This window comes from Mirounga leonina, unplaced genomic scaffold (genome assembly GCF_011800145.1).
Source record: "Mirounga leonina isolate KUSES-001 unplaced genomic scaffold, KU_Mleo_1.0 Mir_125, whole genome shotgun sequence".
In the NCBI taxonomy this organism is placed as follows: domain Eukaryota; kingdom Metazoa; phylum Chordata; class Mammalia; order Carnivora; family Phocidae; genus Mirounga; species Mirounga leonina.
Genome location: NW_023270305.1, coordinates 30,600,374 through 30,620,379, shown reverse-complemented (window position 1 = coordinate 30,620,379; position 20,006 = coordinate 30,600,374). Strand labels below are relative to the sequence as shown.

Below are 20,006 nucleotides of genomic sequence, written 5' to 3'. Positions count from 1 at the left end.
AATAAAGTGAAAGGAAAATTAAATCTAATTCAGTTTCAGAGTATATTATTCCAGTTCTCTTCACAACAGCCTTATAGATGTATGTTTATTCACTCTACCCTACTCTTCCCTGTCTTTACCTAATTCTTCCTTACTCATAATTTAAGGTTCAATGAAAATGTGACCTCATTTATGATGCCCTCTTGAATCATCACAACCAGTGACTGAGTCACTTATAGTTCATGGCTTTTTCCTTAGCTGTTTGTTTTGCCCAGTATTATCTTCCCTCATAGACTTTAAGCCCCTCCAGAATAGGCCCAGTCTTTTTATTTCTCCCAAAGCCAGAAATACTGTCCTGTGCTCGGTTGTTCAGAGTAAATGTTGAATGAACCATGAATGGCTTTGGTGGTGGATTACCTCGTGAGATTTGTCAGGTCTCTAGTTCTCTCCCTTTCTCTGCCTGCTCCCATATTAGTCAGTATCTTTATCAGAAGGGTACTAAAGCCTTTGCCATTTCTTAGTCACCTAGTAAATTCGGCTTTGGGAAACTTGTAGCTAAAACAAACTGATTACAGTCAATTCTCAATCTGTGATAATACAGTATGAATGCAGCTTAGATAAATTAGGTCTACACATCATGCAAGTATCACACATTTTTGCTGTAATTTTCAATCTTTTCTGTCATAAAACCATTACCCTAGATATTAAGCAGTAAGGTTCTGTATCTCTTCCTTGTCCCCATATCACCAAGTGCTAAGTATGATATCAAAACAAATGGAAAATGTAGCAATAAATCATGTAATATGAAGAATGAACCACAGAACCACTTCCTGTACCACAGAGCATAAAAACCTGTACGCCTGACAGATGCTAACAGATTCTCTACTTTTATTTTACCTTCAAATTATTTGAATTGCCTACTTTTTAGGTGACTCACCTCCCTCTTCTTTTTTTTTTTTTTTTTTAAGATTTTATTTATTTATTTGAGAGAGAGAGAATGACAGACAGAGAGCATGAGAGGGAGGAGGGTCAGAGGGAGAAGCAGACTCCCTGCCGAGCAGGGAGCCCGATGCGGGACTCGATCCCGGGACTCCAGGATCATGACCTGAGCCGAAGGCAGTCGCTTAACCAACTGAGCCACCCAGGCGCCCTCACCTCCCTCTTCTACTTTTAAAATTACCTACTGGTGTATTTCCCCTCATTTTTCTACTTCTTATTCCAGACAGAATAAAGATGAAATAAATAATTGAAGATTAAGTTAACATATAGAGATTAATATCATACTCTAATAACACAATAATAATCCGGTACTGGTAATGCCAAGCCCAGGACACAGTAGACCCTCAATAACAAAGTTGTCTGAATAAGAACTTTTTTTTTTTTTTTTTAAGATTTTATTTGTGGGCGCCTGGGTGGTTCAGTTGGTTAAGCGACTGCCTTCGGCTCAGGTCATGATCCTGGAGTCCTGGGATCGAGTCCCACATCGGGCTCTCTGCTTGGCAGGGAGTCTGCTTCTCCCTCTGACCCTCCTCCCTCTCATGCTCTCTGTCTCTCATTCTGTCTCAAATAAACAAATAAAATCTTTAAAAAAAAAAAAGATTTTATTTGTTTATTTGACAGAGAGAGAGACAGTGAGAGGGGGAACACAGCAGGGGGAGTGGGAGAGGGAGAAGCAGGCTTCCCGCTGAACAGGGAGCCCGATGTGGGACTCGATCCCAGGACCCTGGGATCATGACCTGAGCCGAAGGCTGATGCTTAACGACTGAGCCACCCAGGCGCCCCTGAATAAGAACTTAATTTTGAACTTCTGTAACACTATCTTTATCCTTTTTAGGGCACATACCACTTTGGATAAATTTAAGTTACTTGAGGGTTAAGTCTATATTTTATTTCCCTGGATATCGATACATTAAAGAAAAAGTTAAACAAGATCTTAGTTTAGAGGTCATTTCTTCCTTGATTCAAACAGTTGCCACCAGAAGCTGCGGCACCCACATACATACTTTATATATGACAAGACTCTTACCGTGATACATATCCAGAATTTATAATGTCATTCCAGCTACTGTCCTTAGCTTCTCCACTGACAGAATCATATTTACTTTCAGTTTGACACTGAGTTTCAGATTCCTTCCTTTGCTGATAAGGTGGGGGGGGGGAGAAAAATCACTGTCAAAGCTGAACTGAAGTTAGCTAACAATCTTAAGCTATAAAATAACATTTAAAAAATAAGCAATATGGACAAAAAGAAAAGTATTCTAAGAACACAGAATACAGCATTTCCCTTTCCATGGGAAGTGAAATGGGATGGGTGAAGGCCAGATGGGAACAAGTTGAGGAGTGAAGGGGTGGTAAGTCAGGAGAGATGAGAGGATGGGCAACAATGACTTCATGGTGAAACTTAAGTAAATGTCCCCTTAGCCCCCACCACACACACACTTTCTCCCAACATTCTGAAATACATTAGATTCTAAAAAATGTCTTACTCTGTGAGGATGAGGATGGAAAAGTCTACGCACAATAAAAGTTGTTGCTATGATACAAAACAGAATAGTTCCAACTATTTCTTTCCACCAGTGTAAGAGGAGAACAGGATCCTTTTTGCGAATGTTCTTGCTGTAACTTGGGTTCTCGAGAAATCGGACTGTGATCTGTGTGCTCCGTTTGCTCCTCTCCCTCTTGTAGTATGGTAGATAATAACCATTATCTTCAAAAACAGACATTAAAAGATTTTTTTTTTAAAGATAAACCAATACAGGTCCACTTTTAATTGTTAAAAATTATCTATTTTCCTATCACTTCTATTACTAATTCCTTTTATTAAAGTTTCATCTCTTCTTTAACACTTTTCAATAGCCTCATTATCCTATTTTTTCTTTTTTCCTACACAAACATATTTTCCTTTATTCCATAAGCATCACAGATTTTCTTTTTACTGAATAATAAAACTAGAAAAAAACCTTAAGGGCCACCCTATTTATTACCTCTTTATTTTTTTTTTAAAGATTTTATTATTTATTTGACAGAGACACAGCGAGAGAGGGAACACAAGCAGGGGGAGTGGGAGAGGGAGAAGTAGGCTTCCCGCCAAGCAGGGACCCCGATGCGGGGCTCGATCCCAGGACCCTAGGATCATGACCTGAGCCGAAGGCAGACGCTTAACGACTGAGCCACCCAGGCGCCCCTTATTACCTCTTTAATAATCCAATTCTTTAAATGCAAGAAAGCCACCCAGGCGCCCCTTATTACCTCTTTAATAATCCAATTCTTTAAATGCAAGAAAGAACTAGTACTCAATCTTCCTTCAAGGTTTTTAAGGTTTTACTCTCATTTGGCATCAATAAAATACAAATTTTACCATAAATTATTCTTGGCAAACTCAGAAGAAAACATCTCCAACAGTCTCCTTGGTTCATTTCAAGCTGTCAAAAGGAGGTTGTCCTAGAAAGCAGCCTGCCTGTTTGGCTTCTATTTTGTACCATGTGGACCGACTACACAATTCTCTCTTACCTTGTATTTTGATCAGAATCAGACAAAGACTGTTGCTTCTAGGTTAGAGCCCTCTGTTTTTGTCAATTTAAATTTTACAATAACTTCCCAGTGCTAGCATCTAGGGTGAATGGTGAGGAGTCTGTTTTGTCTCATGCAGATTTGACAATTTTTTTTATATCTAACTATTCAAAGTCCTTTCATATCTGAATACATCCTAACTTTAAATACCCAGGCATGTATTTCCTGTCAAATTTCACCTACTCTTGACTTTTGCACTAATTTCCCTTGTTGGAGGACAAAATTAAAATCCCCTCATTCTATAGCATTTTCATAACCTATTTTCTTCATTATATAGGCTGATATTATATAGATTTTATTAAATAGGCTGATAACTAAATGAAAGCTAATCACAAGAATTAATGCTTACTGAACACTTACTATTTGCCAGACACAGTGCTAGTTAAGACTGTATGTGCATTATCTCATCTAGACCTCATAACAACCCAATAAATAAATATCAGGATTACTATCCTTGCTTTACAGATGAAGGAACCAAGATGCAGTTAAATTAGGTGTGCCCAACCTAGTGTGGCAAAACTGAGATTTGAACCCTGGCAATCTAACTTTGGAACTTGCACCTTTGGCCACCATTCATACTATTCCTCCAAAGATATTTTCTACCTTCCAAAAACTACCTTTCATTTGAATTCTACTAATTAATTTCAAATTAATAAATAAACTAAAAGGAAAAATAAAACAGTATTTTCAATACAAGCTTCATCACACTTACCATATGGGTATTGCAAGATGGAAAGGGCGCCATTACTGTACTCTTCATGAGAAAACTTATCATTACTAAGACATTTGTCAAATTCATCAGACCCTACCAAGACAGGAGTTCTAGAAGGAGAATCTAAAAGAAAATGGTAAAATCTTAACTGTTGAGACTTTAGTGAAAATGCATGTACCTCATTAATTCAAAAAATAGATATTCAACCACAGTTCTGTTTAAATATGTTAAGTAAATGGCTTAAGGTTCTTCCCCCTTGAAAAACAGTCTTGTAAAGAAGATGAGTCATTTAAACAAGTAATTAAAATAGGATGTGACATATGTGATAAAAAACACATACAAGTCACGGAAAGATAACTGAAGGAAGTAGGTGGCCTACTATTTGAATTCAACTCATTTAAATGTCTCAAAGAATATGATGTAATAACCAGATAATGTTTCATAAATATTCTTTAAAAAATTTTTTTTATTAGAGAATAATAGAGAGAGAGAGAGAGAGAGAGAGCACATGAGCAAGCACAGGGGGGATGGGCAGAGGGAGAGGGAGAGAGAGAATCTCAGGCAGGCTCCATGTCCAGCAAAGAGCTCAACGTGGGGCTCGATCCTACGACCCTGAGATCATGACCCAAGCCGAAATCAAGAGTTGGCCGTTCAATCAACTGAGCCACACAGGTGCCCCTGTTTCATAAATATTCTTAATATGTTAAGAGTTAAATGATACTTAGGTATAGTCAGTGAATGGTAAAGAGTGTATCTAGGTTGTCTAGAGAAATATTTTATTAACACTGATTTCTTTAGGAGCAGCTGCTGTTTCAATGAAATCATGCTGTAAATGATAATTAAAATTCACTGACGTCTGAAATACCTTCCTAGTTTGTCAGAAAATAAAGAGTACATAACAGCTCTAATCTCTGTGGTATTCAATACTAGGACAAAGACAGAATCAGGCCTCTGCAGTCAAATGCTCTACCACTGAGCTATACCCCCAGAATAAGGCCTCTGAACACCTCAATAATAGTACAAAAGTTCATGATTCACTTACGAATTAAGGGTTTCCATTTGATTGTTGGCAAAGGCATAATTGCATGCTCATTATTGACAGATTCCAAGGCCTTGGGACTTGTAGGAAACTTTTCTGAAATTCTGACTGATGACTGCAGATACAGCTGACCTCTGTACATTCCTGAGTCAACGAGAACACTGTCAATTAGGTTTAGAATCAAGTACCAATGATTTTTTTCAAAAAGGTTCATTTTGATTTAATACAATTAGATTTATTTGTTATTTCTTCACGTGCTACATAACTCTTTCCAAAGAAGAATCAAGCCTGAAGTATTTGAATGCAACCTAAAGGTTATTTCACAAAAACAGGAAAGGAAAGTTATACACGAGTTAAGCTGTTTCTCACTGAACAATAATTGTCAGTAATTACTGGAACACTTCCAGTAGGAAAGTTCAAAGAAAAGAAATCACTGCACACTTATAAAACTGACAGCTTAGAAGAAGTAACTTTCTTTTTAAGGAAACCAAAACACCTGTAATTCCAGAGATACTGCTAACACGCCAGTTAAATACTATCATAATACATGTGTGACATGTTATTCTTCCAAATTCTTGCATTTCATTGAGATTGAGGGGTGGGTGGCACATTGATAGAGCTTAAAGAATTTTATGAGTATTTGACCACCAACACTAGTGCAAATAATGAGACTCAAAAGTTTGCAAATTTTATTTTGTAAAGGCCTCCAATTGCCCAGAAGCACACAAGAATTTTATTACTATTTTTCAGATAAGTTGTAAAGATACATAGAAAAAAATAAACATACACTTTAAGAGGGGGGGCAAATTGACATAGATGCAAATACAAATGTAGAAAGTTTTAGAATCTGAGGATAATTTACAGCATGCTGTATGATGGCAACATTTCCAAGCCTTTCTAATAGGGTCTCAGAGGAAAAGAATATGCCATAGTAATTGAAAGTTTCAGAATTGAATAAATGGAAAAAAACAGCAGGAATGGAAACCAAAGTATAAATCTTAAGGGCAATCTAAGGCAGGGAATGTTTTTAGGAATTAAAACTGCTATAGGCATACCAGAGGCAGAAAGGAACAACGTAGGAATAAAACTTAAATGTCCATATGTCCTATCACTAGATACGAGACATCTACTCACCTAGGTAAACGCTATTTTCCGTGGCTCCTCGAGCAGCTTCTACAATGTCTTCTTCATCTTCTAACACTTCATTGTTAGATGCATAACTTGTATCATCAAAAAGACTGATGGGAATGACTTTTCCATCCTTAACCAACCAAGCAGATGCAATGGGAGTACAAAACTAAACAAAAATAGAAAAGAAATTTTACATAATTTCAAGCAGTACTTATGTAAATCAACTCCTAAAATGACATTTAAAAATCACAAATTAAAAAAATTTTTCCACCTTTACAAGTATAATTGACAAATAAAAATGTATATATTTACAGCATACAATGCCATATTTTGACACATATATACATTATGAAATGATTAGCACAATCAAGCACCTGGATGGCTCAGTTAGTTAAGCGTCTGCCTTTGGATAAGGTCACGATCCCAGGGTCCTGGGATCGAGCCCCGCATCAGGCTCCCTGCTCAGTGGGGAGTCTGCTTCTCCCTCTCCCTCTGCCCCTCCCCCTGCTTGTGCTCCCTTGCTCTCTCTCTCTGTCAAATAAATAAATAAAATCTTAAAAAAAAAAGATCTACCCTCATTTCACGTGTATGCATATCAATTATCATGCTGTACACCTCAAATATATATAGTTTTTATTTATCAATTATACCTCAACAGACAAGAAAAAAAATTTTTTTTCAAGATCTACCCTTGGGGCACCTAGGTGGCTCAGCTGGTTAAATGTCCATCTGACTCTTGATCTCAACTTAGGTCTTGATCTCAGGGTTGTGAGTTCAAGCCCTGCATTGAGATCTACTCTCAGCAAATTTCAAGTATACAATATAGTATTATTAACTATAGTCACCACACTGTACATTACATTTCCAGAACTTATTCACCCTGCATAACTGAAATCTTGTACCCTTTGACCAACATCTCTCCATTTCTCCTACTCCCCAGCCCCTGGCAACAAGCATTCCACTCTCTGTTCTATGAGTTCAACTTTTTAAAATTCCACATGTAAGTAAGACCATGCACTTTTTATCTTTCTGTGCCTGGCTTATTTCATTTAGCATAATGTCCTCCAGGTTCATCCATGTTTTAGCAAATGACAGCATTTCCCTCATTATGGTTGGATAATATTCCACTGCGTACATATACACACCCCATTTTCTTTATCCATTCATTTACTGATGGACACTTAGGCTCCTTCTATATCTTGGCTACTGTGAATAATGATGCACTGAACATGGCAGTGCAGATATCTCCTTGAGATACTAATTTCACTTCCTTTGACTGTCTTCCCAGAAACAGGATGGCTGGATCATAGGGTAGTTCTCTTTTTAATTTTTCGAAAGCACCTCCATACTGTTTTCCACAGTGGCTGCACCACTTCACATCCCCACCAGCAGGGCACAAAGATACAAACATCCTCACCAGCACTTGTTTTCTGTAGTCTTTTTCAGAAGAGCCACTCTAGCAGGTGTGGAGCCACACATATCTTAAAGCATAGAGAACAGGCTGAGAATCCAAAATGACAGTTATTTCCCTCAACCCAATAAGTCTGGTCAAACTGGGAAAGGAAAAAACATATTTATAAATGCTCAGTGGTTTCAGGTACCTGGTATTCCCATTCCAGATGTCCTCCCTTCTTGCTAAACGCCATAACCTTCCAGTCAGCAACTGAGACCTTTATCACTGTGTCCATCATGGCGGCTTCCTGTTCTTCCACATCTGAAATAATTTTAGACCCTTCTTTGCTCCCTCTGGGCTTTAAGGTGCTTTCAATAAATCCGGCTCTAGTTTCCATGTCTGGAATATACCGAAGTTCAAAGTGGCCAACACTGAAATTCCACCTTAAATTTACAAAGGTTTGTTTTAGAAATTTACACTTAAGTAAAGGGACCAAATAATAAAGAACCATTCTAGATTCAAGAAGCAAACACTAAAATTTTGTGATGAGAAAAAGAACTCAACATAATTTTCTGGAAGTGTTCCACTGGTTTATGCCACAAGAGGGCATCACTTTGTTCTGGTCCTTTATAAACAATGGTTCTACCTTGTAAACCAACAATGGCTATGGGACAGATTTTCCCTCAAAAATTAACAAATGTTCACATTTCCAAATCAGAACGATTTTCTCCAGACACATCAAAGTTACCTTAAATTAAGGGCAGCAGCAATCTGCTTTCTTTATTAAAGTCTGGGCACATTTCATTCAAGTGCAGATAAATTAATACATCCCAGTAAACCAATGGTACACAGCAAGTTGAATGCATCAATTTTATATTTATATGAAAACATAGCCCTGAAAGGCAATGTGACCCAGCGTACCAAGGCTGAAGGCCATACCACCTCAGCTCCAATCTGAGATCTCTCCTGAGATCTGGCAAGTCATCGAACCTTTCCTGAGTTTCAGTGTCCTCATCCATAAAGTGGCAATAATAATGTTTCCTCTATAATCAATATATAGAAAAATCACTTAACTATTGACAGTATAATGACTTGTCACTTAGATATAAAGTGGTTTAATAATTCTGATGTCTATTAAAAAAATATACTTAAGGAACATGGATCTTAGACCCCAGACTCTTCCTATTCCGGTAACTCAAAATTCTGTTAAGTTGGACATCTGTTCCTATTGGTGGCTGGACACCCAGCGGACACTCAAATACTTAAGGAGACAAAATCCCATCAGGATAAAGAAGGTCAGGTTGCCAGCAGATGCAAAGCCCTATTCATAGTCCAGTGAACACAGAAATATTTTCTTAACTGAGTTTGAGAAAACAGGAAAGGAAACTGAATTATATTGCATCAGATTAGACAAAATCTGAAAGTCTGGTTCATTTTCAAAAGATAAAGATGAGATCTCCAATGATTTTTACTACAGGCAAGTTAAAATTTAAAAAAGGTTTAAAAAAAAACCAAGCATGTGATTTAGGATCAGCACATGTCATCTCATCATCTTACTTTTTAATCACATATTTAAATGTAAAAATTACATAAAGAATTCTTTATTTGAAAAGGGAAACAAAAAGGCATTTGACAAAATAAATTATACTTTAAGAAAATAGACTAAAACATATTTTAAAATTGGGGTTGTCAAACACACTGTGAAATTACTTACTAGAGAGAACTACAGAGTCAGAAATGCAAGTTGAAATAAAGCACATTAACTTTGTCTTAAGAGTGCTCTGCATTCAAAGAAATTCGATCAGTGAGGTTTGCTATAGTCATCGTATGGGCCTTTTCCCGGTTACCACCTCCAGAGCCTATGGTGGGAGTTTTCAATTTGGGATTTGTTGATAATCATGAGACCATTTTTAATTTAGGGCCTAAGTTTCTCTTAAAAGAGTTGTATGTCTTTAGGACAAGAAAATAGTTCAGGAAATCTCCATAAAGAAAAATCTGATAAATTTGGGTTTTGCTGAACCTGTAATTATCAACAGCAGCATTCTCTGAATACATACTTCTCGTTGCCACTGCGAGGTCCGACAGCTCTAACAGTTTTCTGCGAGCGTTGCAGAAGCAGGATGTCTTCTTGTTCCATATCATCATTATCCCATTGGCGACAACCCAAAGCTGAACAGATGTACCTCACCTGAAAAGACAGATATAAATTTTGTGAAGAATACAGGTTATAGGAGATCAGAGACATTAAAAGAATCAATATAATTTATAAAAAATTGAGCTCTCTAAGTATTAAGAAGCATCAGTTAAACTATCAACTCCTAAAATGAGTTATTTAGAACCATAAAGGAAACAATAAATATTTTGTTCAGGGAATGATTTTAAGGATTTAGGAAATTTTAGTTTTATTTGGGGGGTTTCCATGGAATACACGAAAAGAAACAGATAACCAGTTGTGACCTCCTAGCAATAATATCATTAATAAAATTCCAGGTGAATTAAAAAAAAATTAGCCTCAGAGTTTCCATTTGATGGAAGTATTAGGTTTTTAAAGACTTAAACCTTTCCTAATAGCTATAGTATTTAAAAGTGCCTCCTTCAAAGAGCCAAGATGTCCATCAACAGATGAATGGATAAAGAAGATGTGGTATATATACACAATGGAATATTATGCAGCCATCAAAAAATGAAATCTTGCCATTTGCAGCAACGTGGGTGGAACTAGAGGGTATTATGCTAAGCTAAATAAGTCAATCAGAGAAAGACAAGTATCATATGATCTCACTGACATGAGGAATTCTTAATCTCAGGAAACAAACTGAGGGTTGCTGGAGTGGTGGCGGGGGGAGGGATGGGGTGGCTGGGTGATGGACATTGGGGAGGGTATGTGCTATGGTGAGCACTGTGAATTGTGTAAGACTGATGAATCACAGACCTGTACCTCTGAAACAAATAATACATTATATGTTAAAAAAAAAAAAAGATAGTAGGAAGGGAAAAATGAAGGGGGGGGAATCGGAGGGGGAGATGAACCATGAGAGACTATGGACTCTGAGAAACAAACTGAGGGTTCTAGAGGGGAGGGGGGGTGGAGGGATGGGTTAGCCTGGTGATGGGTATTAAGGAGGGCATGCATTGAATGGAGCTCTGGGTGTTATATGCGAACAATGAATCATGGATCACTACGTCAAAAACTAATGATGTAATGTATGGTGATTAACATAACATAACCAAATAAAATTTTTTTTAAAAGTGCCTCCTTCAAATCTTCATTAGAAAGAAAAAGGACTCAGCATGGTCTGAACCTAAATCCTCACAGAGAGTAGCACACCCGGGAGAATACCAGAGTTTTGTAGCAGCACATCAAATCAGAGAGCCGGACGATTGGGTTCAATCTCACTGTTTTACGGGTGAGAATACTGAAGGCAACTGAGGATCTATCTCCCTGCCTCCTCAGTACAATGTGGATGCGGGCAGTGGGGAAGGCCGAGAAACACCCGCAAGAGCAAGACGGGGCTATGGGCCTAACACTCAGATAAGGAATCATTAACGTTTGAAAAACTCAAGGGTCAAAAGATCATTTTTCTACTCTTCCTTGTTTTATTCTTAACTCTCTATATAAAATATTCACATATCAAGGTTAAGGGATTAAAATAAAAGATTTTTTTAATCGTTTATTTTATTTTATTGTTTTTATTTTTAAAAGATTTTTTTAAATTTTATTATGTTATGTTAATCACCATACATTACATCATTAGTTTTTGATGTAGTGTTCCATGATTCATTGTTTTCGTATAACACCCAGTGCTCCATGCAGTACATGCCCTCCTTAATACCCGTCATCAGGCTAACCCATCCCTCCACCCCCCCCTCCCCTCTAGAACCCTCAGTTTGTTTCTCAGAGTCCATAGTCTCTCATGGTTCATCTCCCCCTCTGATTCCCCCCCTTCATTTTTCCCTTCCTACTATCTTCTTCTTCTTCTTCTTTTTTTTTTTTTAACATATAATGTATTATTTGTTTCAGAGGTACAGGTCTGTGATTCAACAGTCTTACACAATTCACAGCACTCACCATAGCACATACCTTCTCCAATACCCATCACCCAGCCACCCCATTCCTCCCACCCCGCACCACTCCAGCAATCCTCAGTTTGTTTCCTGAGATTAAGAATTCCTCATATCGGGGCGCCTGGGTGGCTCAGTTGTTAAGCGTCTGCCGTCGGCTCAGGTCATGATCCCGGGGTCCTGGGATCAAGCCCCGCTTCGGGCTCCCTGCTCGGGGGAAGCCTGCTTCTCTCTCTCCCACCCCCTCTGCTTGTGTTCCCTCTCTCGCTGTGTCTCTCTCTATCAAATAAATAAATAAAATCTTAAAAAAAAAAAAAAAAGAATTCCTCATATTAGGGGCACCTGGGTGGCTCAGTCATTAAGCATCTGCCTTCAGCTCAGGTCATGGTCCCAGGGTCCTGGGATTGAGCCCCGCATCGGGTTCCCTGCTCGGCAGGAAGCCTGCTTCTCCCTCTCCTACTCCCCCAACTTGTGTTCCTGCTGTCGCTATCTCACTCTGTCAAATAAATAAATAAAATCTTAAAAAAAAAAAAAAGAATTCCTCATATCAGTGAGATCATATGATACATGTCTTCCTGATTTTGCTTAGCATAAGACCCTCTAATTGCAAATGACAAGATTTCGGGCTTTTTGATGGCTATAAAGAACTTATCAAACTCAACACCCAAAGAACAAATAATCCAATCAAGAAATGGGCAGAAGACATGAACAAACATTTTTCCAAAGAAGACATCCAAATGGCCAACAGACACACAAAAAAGTGTTCAACATCACTTGGCAGGGTAATCCAAATCAAAACCTCAATGAGATACCACCTCACATCAGTCAGAATGGCTAAAATTAACAAGTCAGGAAACGACAGATGTTGGTGAGGATGCAGAGAAAGGGGACTGCTCTTACACTGTTGGTGGGAATGCAAGCTGGTGCAGCCACTCTAGAAAAACAGTATGGAGGTTCCTCAAAAAGTTGAAAATAGAGCTACCATACGATCCAGCAATTGCACTACTGGGTATTTACCCCAAAGATACAAATGTAGGGATCCAAAGGGGTATGTGCACCCCAATGTTTATAGCAGCAATGTCCACAATAGCCAAACTATGGAAAGAGCCACGATGTCCATCACCAGATGAATGAATAAAATAAAAGATTTTTACCTTTCTACAAAGGATGTTTTTAATTAATTATTCCTAGTAAGAGATTTATAGTATAAGACCCAATCTTAGGAGCACATTATGATTATATCCTAAAAACTAACATTAGAGAAAATCTAGGTCTTAATAGTATGACTTTACCATCAGACAGACCTAAGTCAAATCTAACCTCAGACGTTTCTGAACTTTTTAAAGTCTCAGTTTTCTCATCTGTAAAATGAGTACAACTTTCCTCTTGGATTACAGGATCAAACTAGATAAATAAATTAATAGCAATTATTCTTATCGGGATTATTATTAATATTTGGAGGAGTCCTCATCTGTCCAAATGGAAACAAAAATGTGTGACCTTTAGGAATACTGTGACGATTTCAAAATAATGTATGTAAAACGCAACTGACACACACTAGACCTTATTTATTAATTCTCTTCCTCCTGCTATTCCTGGCTCTGCTGTTCATTCTGTTGTCTTGGATACATTTAGTTTTCTTAATATTTTGCCCTTTCTACTTCATAGTTCTTTTATTAAAACAAACGATATCCTTGAGGGACAAATAATAATAAACTTCAACCAGTAATAGTATAACTTAATAAATTATTTCTTCCATCCCTATTTATTCTGATTTCTCCCCAAATAATTCAACATTTTCACTCACCTTTCCACTGTATGCACTGAGTCCATATGTTGTGAGAGACTTTCCTCCAACCAAAACAACATCATCTCCAAATTTATAAGAAGATTCGAGAAGTGATTCAACTGTAAAAGGAACTGTTTCCATGCTCTCACGGTCCCGGTCCCACTGGAAGAGGTCTCCATCCAGAGAAGGGATGATCATCTTATTCCCAAATACCTAAAACAAAAGCTAACTTTTAAAGGGATAATCACTTTAGTATCTAAGAGCTGGAGTCTTGAGCCTGACATTCTCCAGCCTCCTTCTGAACAGTATGTGAAATGGTACAGTTCATCAACCAAAAAACAATTTAAAACAACTGGCCAGTCTCTCCTGGGGCCTACATATAATATTCTAGTATGGTTTTTCTCAAACTCTGTTTGCTATGGGTGTCCCATAATGATAAGTGAGCTGCCAAAAGAAAGTTTTGTGATCAAGTCAGTTCAAGAAGAGGTTATTACAGTTGTTCTTATAGCAATTACTATGCTAATGTACAGGGGCACCTGGGTGGCTCAGTTGGTTAAGTGTCTGACTCTTGATTTCAGCTCAGGTCATGATCTCAGGGTTGTGAGATGAAGCCTCACATCAGGCTCTGCTTTGGGCATGGATTCCGCTGAAGATTCTCTCTCTCCCTCTCCTTCTGCCCCTCCCTTCCCAGCCTCCCCCGTGCTCTATTAAAAAAAAAGCTAATGTGCAATATGATTTTCTAGTAAAGGGACAGTATATGCAGTATCTTCCAGACCTATTTTATCCAGGGCAATTACTGTCACAGGCTCAGATCCATGGAACACAGGTTGATTCAAGCAGTATCCCATCCTTTACTTACTTTCTCAAACCTGCTATGCGCCACAAACCTGGGAACAACGTTTACTGATTTTAGGCTCAAAGTTGTCCTTCCTTCTTTTATCAATGTGTATTGAGGGCCTACTATGTGCGGGCATGAGTATGCTGCTTGGGAGAGACCAGTGAGCAGAGCAAAACCAAACCAAACCAAACCAAAATAACTGCCCTGTGGAGTTCAAACTCTGGTGTCGGGAGACAAACAACATAATGAATAATCACAGAGTATGTGAAGTGATAAATACCACAGGGAAAAAAGGAACACAATAAAGTGGGACTAGAAAATGTGCGTAGGGGAGGGGAGGGGACTGCCAACAGGGAGCTCAGGGTAGGCCCTGCTGAGAAAGTAACATCTGAGCAAAACCTGAACTTGGGGGGGGTTAACCATGCTTATATCTGTGGAACAGCCTTTGCAAAGACCTTAAGGTGCAAGAATGCCCTTCACGTTGGAGGAAGCACAGGAACACGAACAAGCTATAGAGGCAAGGGTGGAGGCATTCTCCATGCAAGAGATGATGATGGCTCCAATTAGGATGACAGCACTGGAGGTGTTGTAGGCAATCAGATTTGGGATATAACAGGAAGGCAAAGCCAACAGGATTTCATGGAGGACTCCCTGTGTAGTATAAGCAAAAGAAAAGAGTTCAGGGTAACTCTAAAGTTTTTGGCCATGAACATCTTGTTTCTTGAGGAAGAGTTATTAGTGCATGGCTTTGTGACGCTGACCTTTTGGTATTTAAAAATATATACATCTTGACTTACTTCAGCTAATAACACAACTATTTTCCTGACCAGGCTCAAAACCTTGGAAAAAGGGAATATAAAGAAGTATGAGTTTAATAAACAAAAAAACAAGGGGTGCCTGGGTGGCTCAGTCAAAGTCTGGCTCTTGATTTTGGCTCAGGTCATGATCTCAGGGTTGTGAGATCGAGCCCCATGTCCAGCTCTGGCTCTGGGCTCAGCAGGGTGTCTGCTTGAGATTCTCTCCCTCACCCTCTGCCCCTTTCCTGCCCCTATCAAAATAAATAAATAAATCTTAAAAAAAAAAAAAAAGTCCAAATGTTGATCTTAACTTTTTTTTTTAAAGATTTTATTTATTTATTTGACAGAGAGAGAGAGACAGCAAGAGAGGGAACACAAGCAGGGAGAGTGGGAGAGGGAGAACCTGGCTTCCCACGGAGCAGGGAGCCTGATGCAGGGCTCGATCCCAGGACCCTGGGATCATGACCTGAGCCAAAGGCAGATGCTTAACAACTGAGCCACCCATGCGCCCTGATCTTAACTTTTTTTATAGCAAAATTTCTCTATGTACTTCTTTGTTCCTCAAGTAGAATCCTATCTTTAGGGCACCTGGGTGGCTCAGACGGTTAAGCGTCTGCCTTCGGCTCAGGTCATGATCCCAGGGTCCTGGGATCGAGTCCCGCATCGGGCTCCCTGCTCCTTGGGAGCCTGCTTCTCTCTCTCTCTCTCTCTCTCTCTGTCTCTCATGAATAAATAAATAAAATCTTAAAAAAAAAAAAAAAAGAATCCTATCTTTAAAGGGCTATTTACCTGAAAACGCCCACATAGTCACTACAAGCGCTCACACAATCCTCCCTTCCCTCTAGCTTGGCCCCTATACCTTGGAATTCTCAAGAGCTGGTAGAAAACCATTCTTCTCATCTACTTCTTTCATGTTCTAGTTCAAATCCCTATATCTCCTGCCTGAACTATTATAACAGCCTCTTTACAGTTCTGAACTGGCAATTTCCTCAATCTAAACTCTACGTATCTTCTAGATTAATCTCTGAGTCAGAGTTAAGCTTGTTATGACATTATTCAAAAATCTTCAACAGTTCTCAATTATCTTCTTATTAAAGACGCCAAATCCTAAATCTGACACTCAAAGTCCTCTAAACGTGACCTCAAACAACCTTTTCTTCCTTGTCTTCCACTTTTGGGCAGAAATAGGGCATCACCCCTTACACGTGATATTTAACGTTACTGTTACTGTTCAGTGATATCATTGTCAATGTCACTTCTTCTCCCTGAAACACCCTCCAGTACCAACACTGCCCACTGAAATCCCATCTGGCCTTCAAGTGGGCCTCACTTATGCTTTTGCTTTGAAGTCCAAGAAAATTTTAGCAGTGTAAGATTGCTGACAAAGATCTTCCCATTCCTTAACACTGTACTTTACCTTTTGCTGTAACTATAAACTGAGATAGCATTACATTCTCAAAAACTGTTTACTGTACCTCTAAAAAATATTTACCACATACACTAACATTTCTACATTTCTGTTTCTACAATGTTTATACAGTGGCTGTAAAAGCAATGCACCCAGACCTAGTGCCTAGGTTTTGTTTTCCAATTCTACTGCCCACTGAAGGAATCAAGGCTCCTCAGAGAAATGTCTAATTCCAGAGCTGGAGCAGGGGAGGGACAGGATGAGACTTTAACATCTTATTATTCTAGAGAGTAAGGATGTGCACAGAAAAGATAGAAGTACACCACTGAGCAAATCTGGAACAGCTTAAGTACCAAAATAATTAAGTACTGAAGGGAAAAAAAAAAAGAATTCATGAGTGCATACTGATAATAAATAGATAAATAATACATGGGGGAGAAGGGAAGGCTCTTACTACAATAAAATGCCAAGTGTCTACTAGTAAATATGAAGGGAGGGGTAAGGTTGGAAAAATTAAAATTTTGCAACCATCATAGTAAAGACTACATCAAGCAAAAATCAGCAATGGTGTTAAATCGAGGAAGGTGGAAATTTTGACAAGGAGTAGGATATTTGCACGGTCTTAAAGGGTCTACCCATGGACTGCTTATTAGTTACAAGAAACTAAAAACAGAAGCAAACAAAAAAACCCAGTAATTACATAGTGGAGAATTTAGATAATACCTTGACCAGATGATCAAAATTAACATCACCAATGAGGGACAGATGTGACACCCTGAGAGAGGGCACTTCCCCTGTGCAGGATTCTAAGCCAAGAATGAACAACCTAGATCTAATCACCAGGAAACACTGGACAAGCACACAGTGTAACTTCTCTTTTCTTTTTCTTTTTTTTGAGAGAGAGCAGGTGCACACAGGAATGTGTGCGCACATGTGGGGGGCGGGGGCGGGTGGAATGGGCAGAGGGAGAGGGAGAGAGAGAATCTTAAGCAGACTCCACACCCAGCACTGAGCTTGTTGCAGGGCTCGAACTCACAACCCTGATACCACGATCTGAGCTGAAAGCAAGAGTTGGACACTTATCCCACTGAGTCACCCAGGTTCCCTGAAATGAAGAAATTTCTACTTTTTTAAATAAAAGGGCAGAGAGACCATATTCTTCAGAATGTCGGCATCATAAAAGACACAGTCTGTGGGAAAATGTAGATTAAAAGAGTCTAACAAGACAAATAAATGTACTACCTGACCCTAAACCAGAGGGTGTACTGGAGGTAAAGGACACTATAAAAGATATCATGGCATCCTTTACGGATATTGTGGGTTTGGTTCCAGACCACCTCAATAAAACAAGGCAAATTAATTTTTGGTTTCTCAGTGCCTGTAAAAGTTACATTTATGCTATATTGTAGTCTGTTAAATGTGCACTAGCATTTGTCTACATTCTATTTGTATTTGTAGCATTCTGTCTACAAAATAATGTACATACCTGAATTAAAAAATATTTTATTGCTAAAAAAAATGCTGTCATCTGAGCTTTCAGCTAGTCACAATCACTGATCACAGATCACCTTAACAAATACAATGAAAAAGTCTGAAATATCGTGAGAATTACCAGTGGTGACACAGAGACGTGAAGTGAGCAAATGCTGTTGGAAAAATGGTGCCAACAGACTTGCTCGATGCAGGGTTGCCACAAACCCTCAATTTCTAAAAATGCAGTATCTGCAAAACATAGTAAAACGAGGTACACCTGTTCGAGATCAACTGCAATATATGATAAAACTGCAATATGGACGGCAGATTAAAGTATCAATATAAACTTACGAAGTTGAGAACTATGTAGTGATTATGTAGCAGAATATCTCTATTAGGAATACACACTGAAGCATTTGGGAGTACAGGGCCATGATGGATGGATAGCTGATTTATCTCCAAATGTTTTAGGGAAAAAAAAATGTGTAGGAGAGGTTGGGGGAAAGAAAAAGAAAGAGAGACAACTCAAATGATAAAGCAAACAAGGTTTGGGGTAGGTTAATCTTGGTATATAAAGATTGGTCTTTTTTTTTTTGATATCATTTCTATTTGTGCAACCTTGTGTAGTTTGAAATTATTTCCAAATAAGAGGTTGAAAAGAAAAGAAAAAGGCTCAAGAGCCTTACAGGAGCTCTGTAATTCAACTCAGAAGGCCATAGCATTAAAACAAAAGTTTGTCATAATTTTGGGAATTTATTTATTTTTTTATTATGTTCTATTAGTCACCACACAGTACATGATTAGTTTCTGATGTAGTGTTCCATGATTCATTGTTTGTGTATAACACCCAGTGCTCCATTCAATACGTGCCCTCCTGAATACCGATCACCGGGCTAACCCATCCCCTCACCCCGCTCCCCTCTAAAACCCTCTGTTTCCCAGAGTCCATAGTCTCTAATGGTTCATCTCCCCCTCCGATTTCCCCCCCTTCATTTTTCCCTTCCTTCTCCTAATGTCCTCCATGCTATTCCTTATGTTCCACAAATAAGTGAAACCATATGATAATTGACTTTTTCTAATTCTGGGTATTTAAAGATCACTATTATTCTTTATTGAAAAAACATTTGGGGGTTTTTAATAAACTCTCAAATGGCATCAGTATACCGCCTCTTATTACCTTAGAGTTTTCACATCACTATCTTATTCTTTGCTTTCTTATTTTATTTTTTTTTAATTAAAACTTTTCTTTTTATCTTTTGTAGAATGTCCAACTTGAAACTGTCATTAAGAACAGAGTTAGGTCATTAGTAAACATACCCTAGGAAAACAATATGTAGCCAATATGATCTCCCATTTTGAGTTACATATCAGTTAGAAAATCAAGTATTTACTGCTTTCTACCTTTCATATTATGTTAGGTATTCTTTATTATTTTTTTTTTAAGATTTTATTTATTTATTTGACAGAGAGAGAGATAGCGAGAGAAGGAACACAAGCAGGGGGAGTGGGAGGAGAAGCAGGCCTCCCGCTGAGCAGGGAGCCCGATGTGGGATTCAATCCCAGGACCCTGGGATCATGACCCGAGCTGAAGGCAGACGCTTAACGACTGAGCCACCCAGGCGCCCAGGTATTCTTTATTTTATTCACTAAAACAGTAAATTCAAATTATGATAGAGTTAAAAAAACAGGTATTTCAGTCATCTGGTCATATCAACAGTAGTACTAGTTAAGTACAAACAAGGAAAGCAGGTGTGATCACTAAAAGAAAGAGGAAGAGGGGTTAGAGGGTCTGTAGTAAACAGATAACATTTATTT

At 38.5% G+C, this 20,006-nt stretch overlaps 1 protein-coding gene across 3 annotated transcripts in view; it reads right to left on the bottom strand.

Annotated features, from left to right (window-relative positions):
• The window catches only part of EIF2AK3 (eukaryotic translation initiation factor 2 alpha kinase 3), a 67,839-nt gene that overhangs the window by 19,643 nt on the left and 28,190 nt on the right, over nt 1–20,006 (bottom strand). For all 3 annotated transcript variants that reach the window (XM_035001097.1, XM_035001098.1, XM_035001099.1), the window contains exons 3-10: nt 13,694–13,888; nt 9,882–10,012; nt 8,033–8,267; nt 6,435–6,597; nt 5,304–5,444; nt 4,262–4,384; nt 2,466–2,686; nt 2,006–2,118 (exon numbers count right to left, since the gene is read on the bottom strand). In XM_035001097.1, the coding sequence (XP_034856988.1) occupies nt 2,006–2,118; nt 2,466–2,686; nt 4,262–4,384; nt 5,304–5,444; nt 6,435–6,597; nt 8,033–8,267; nt 9,882–10,012; nt 13,694–13,888 (1,322 nt within the window). The remainder of the gene's footprint in view (nt 1–2,005; nt 2,119–2,465; nt 2,687–4,261; nt 4,385–5,303; nt 5,445–6,434; nt 6,598–8,032; nt 8,268–9,881; nt 10,013–13,693; nt 13,889–20,006) is intronic.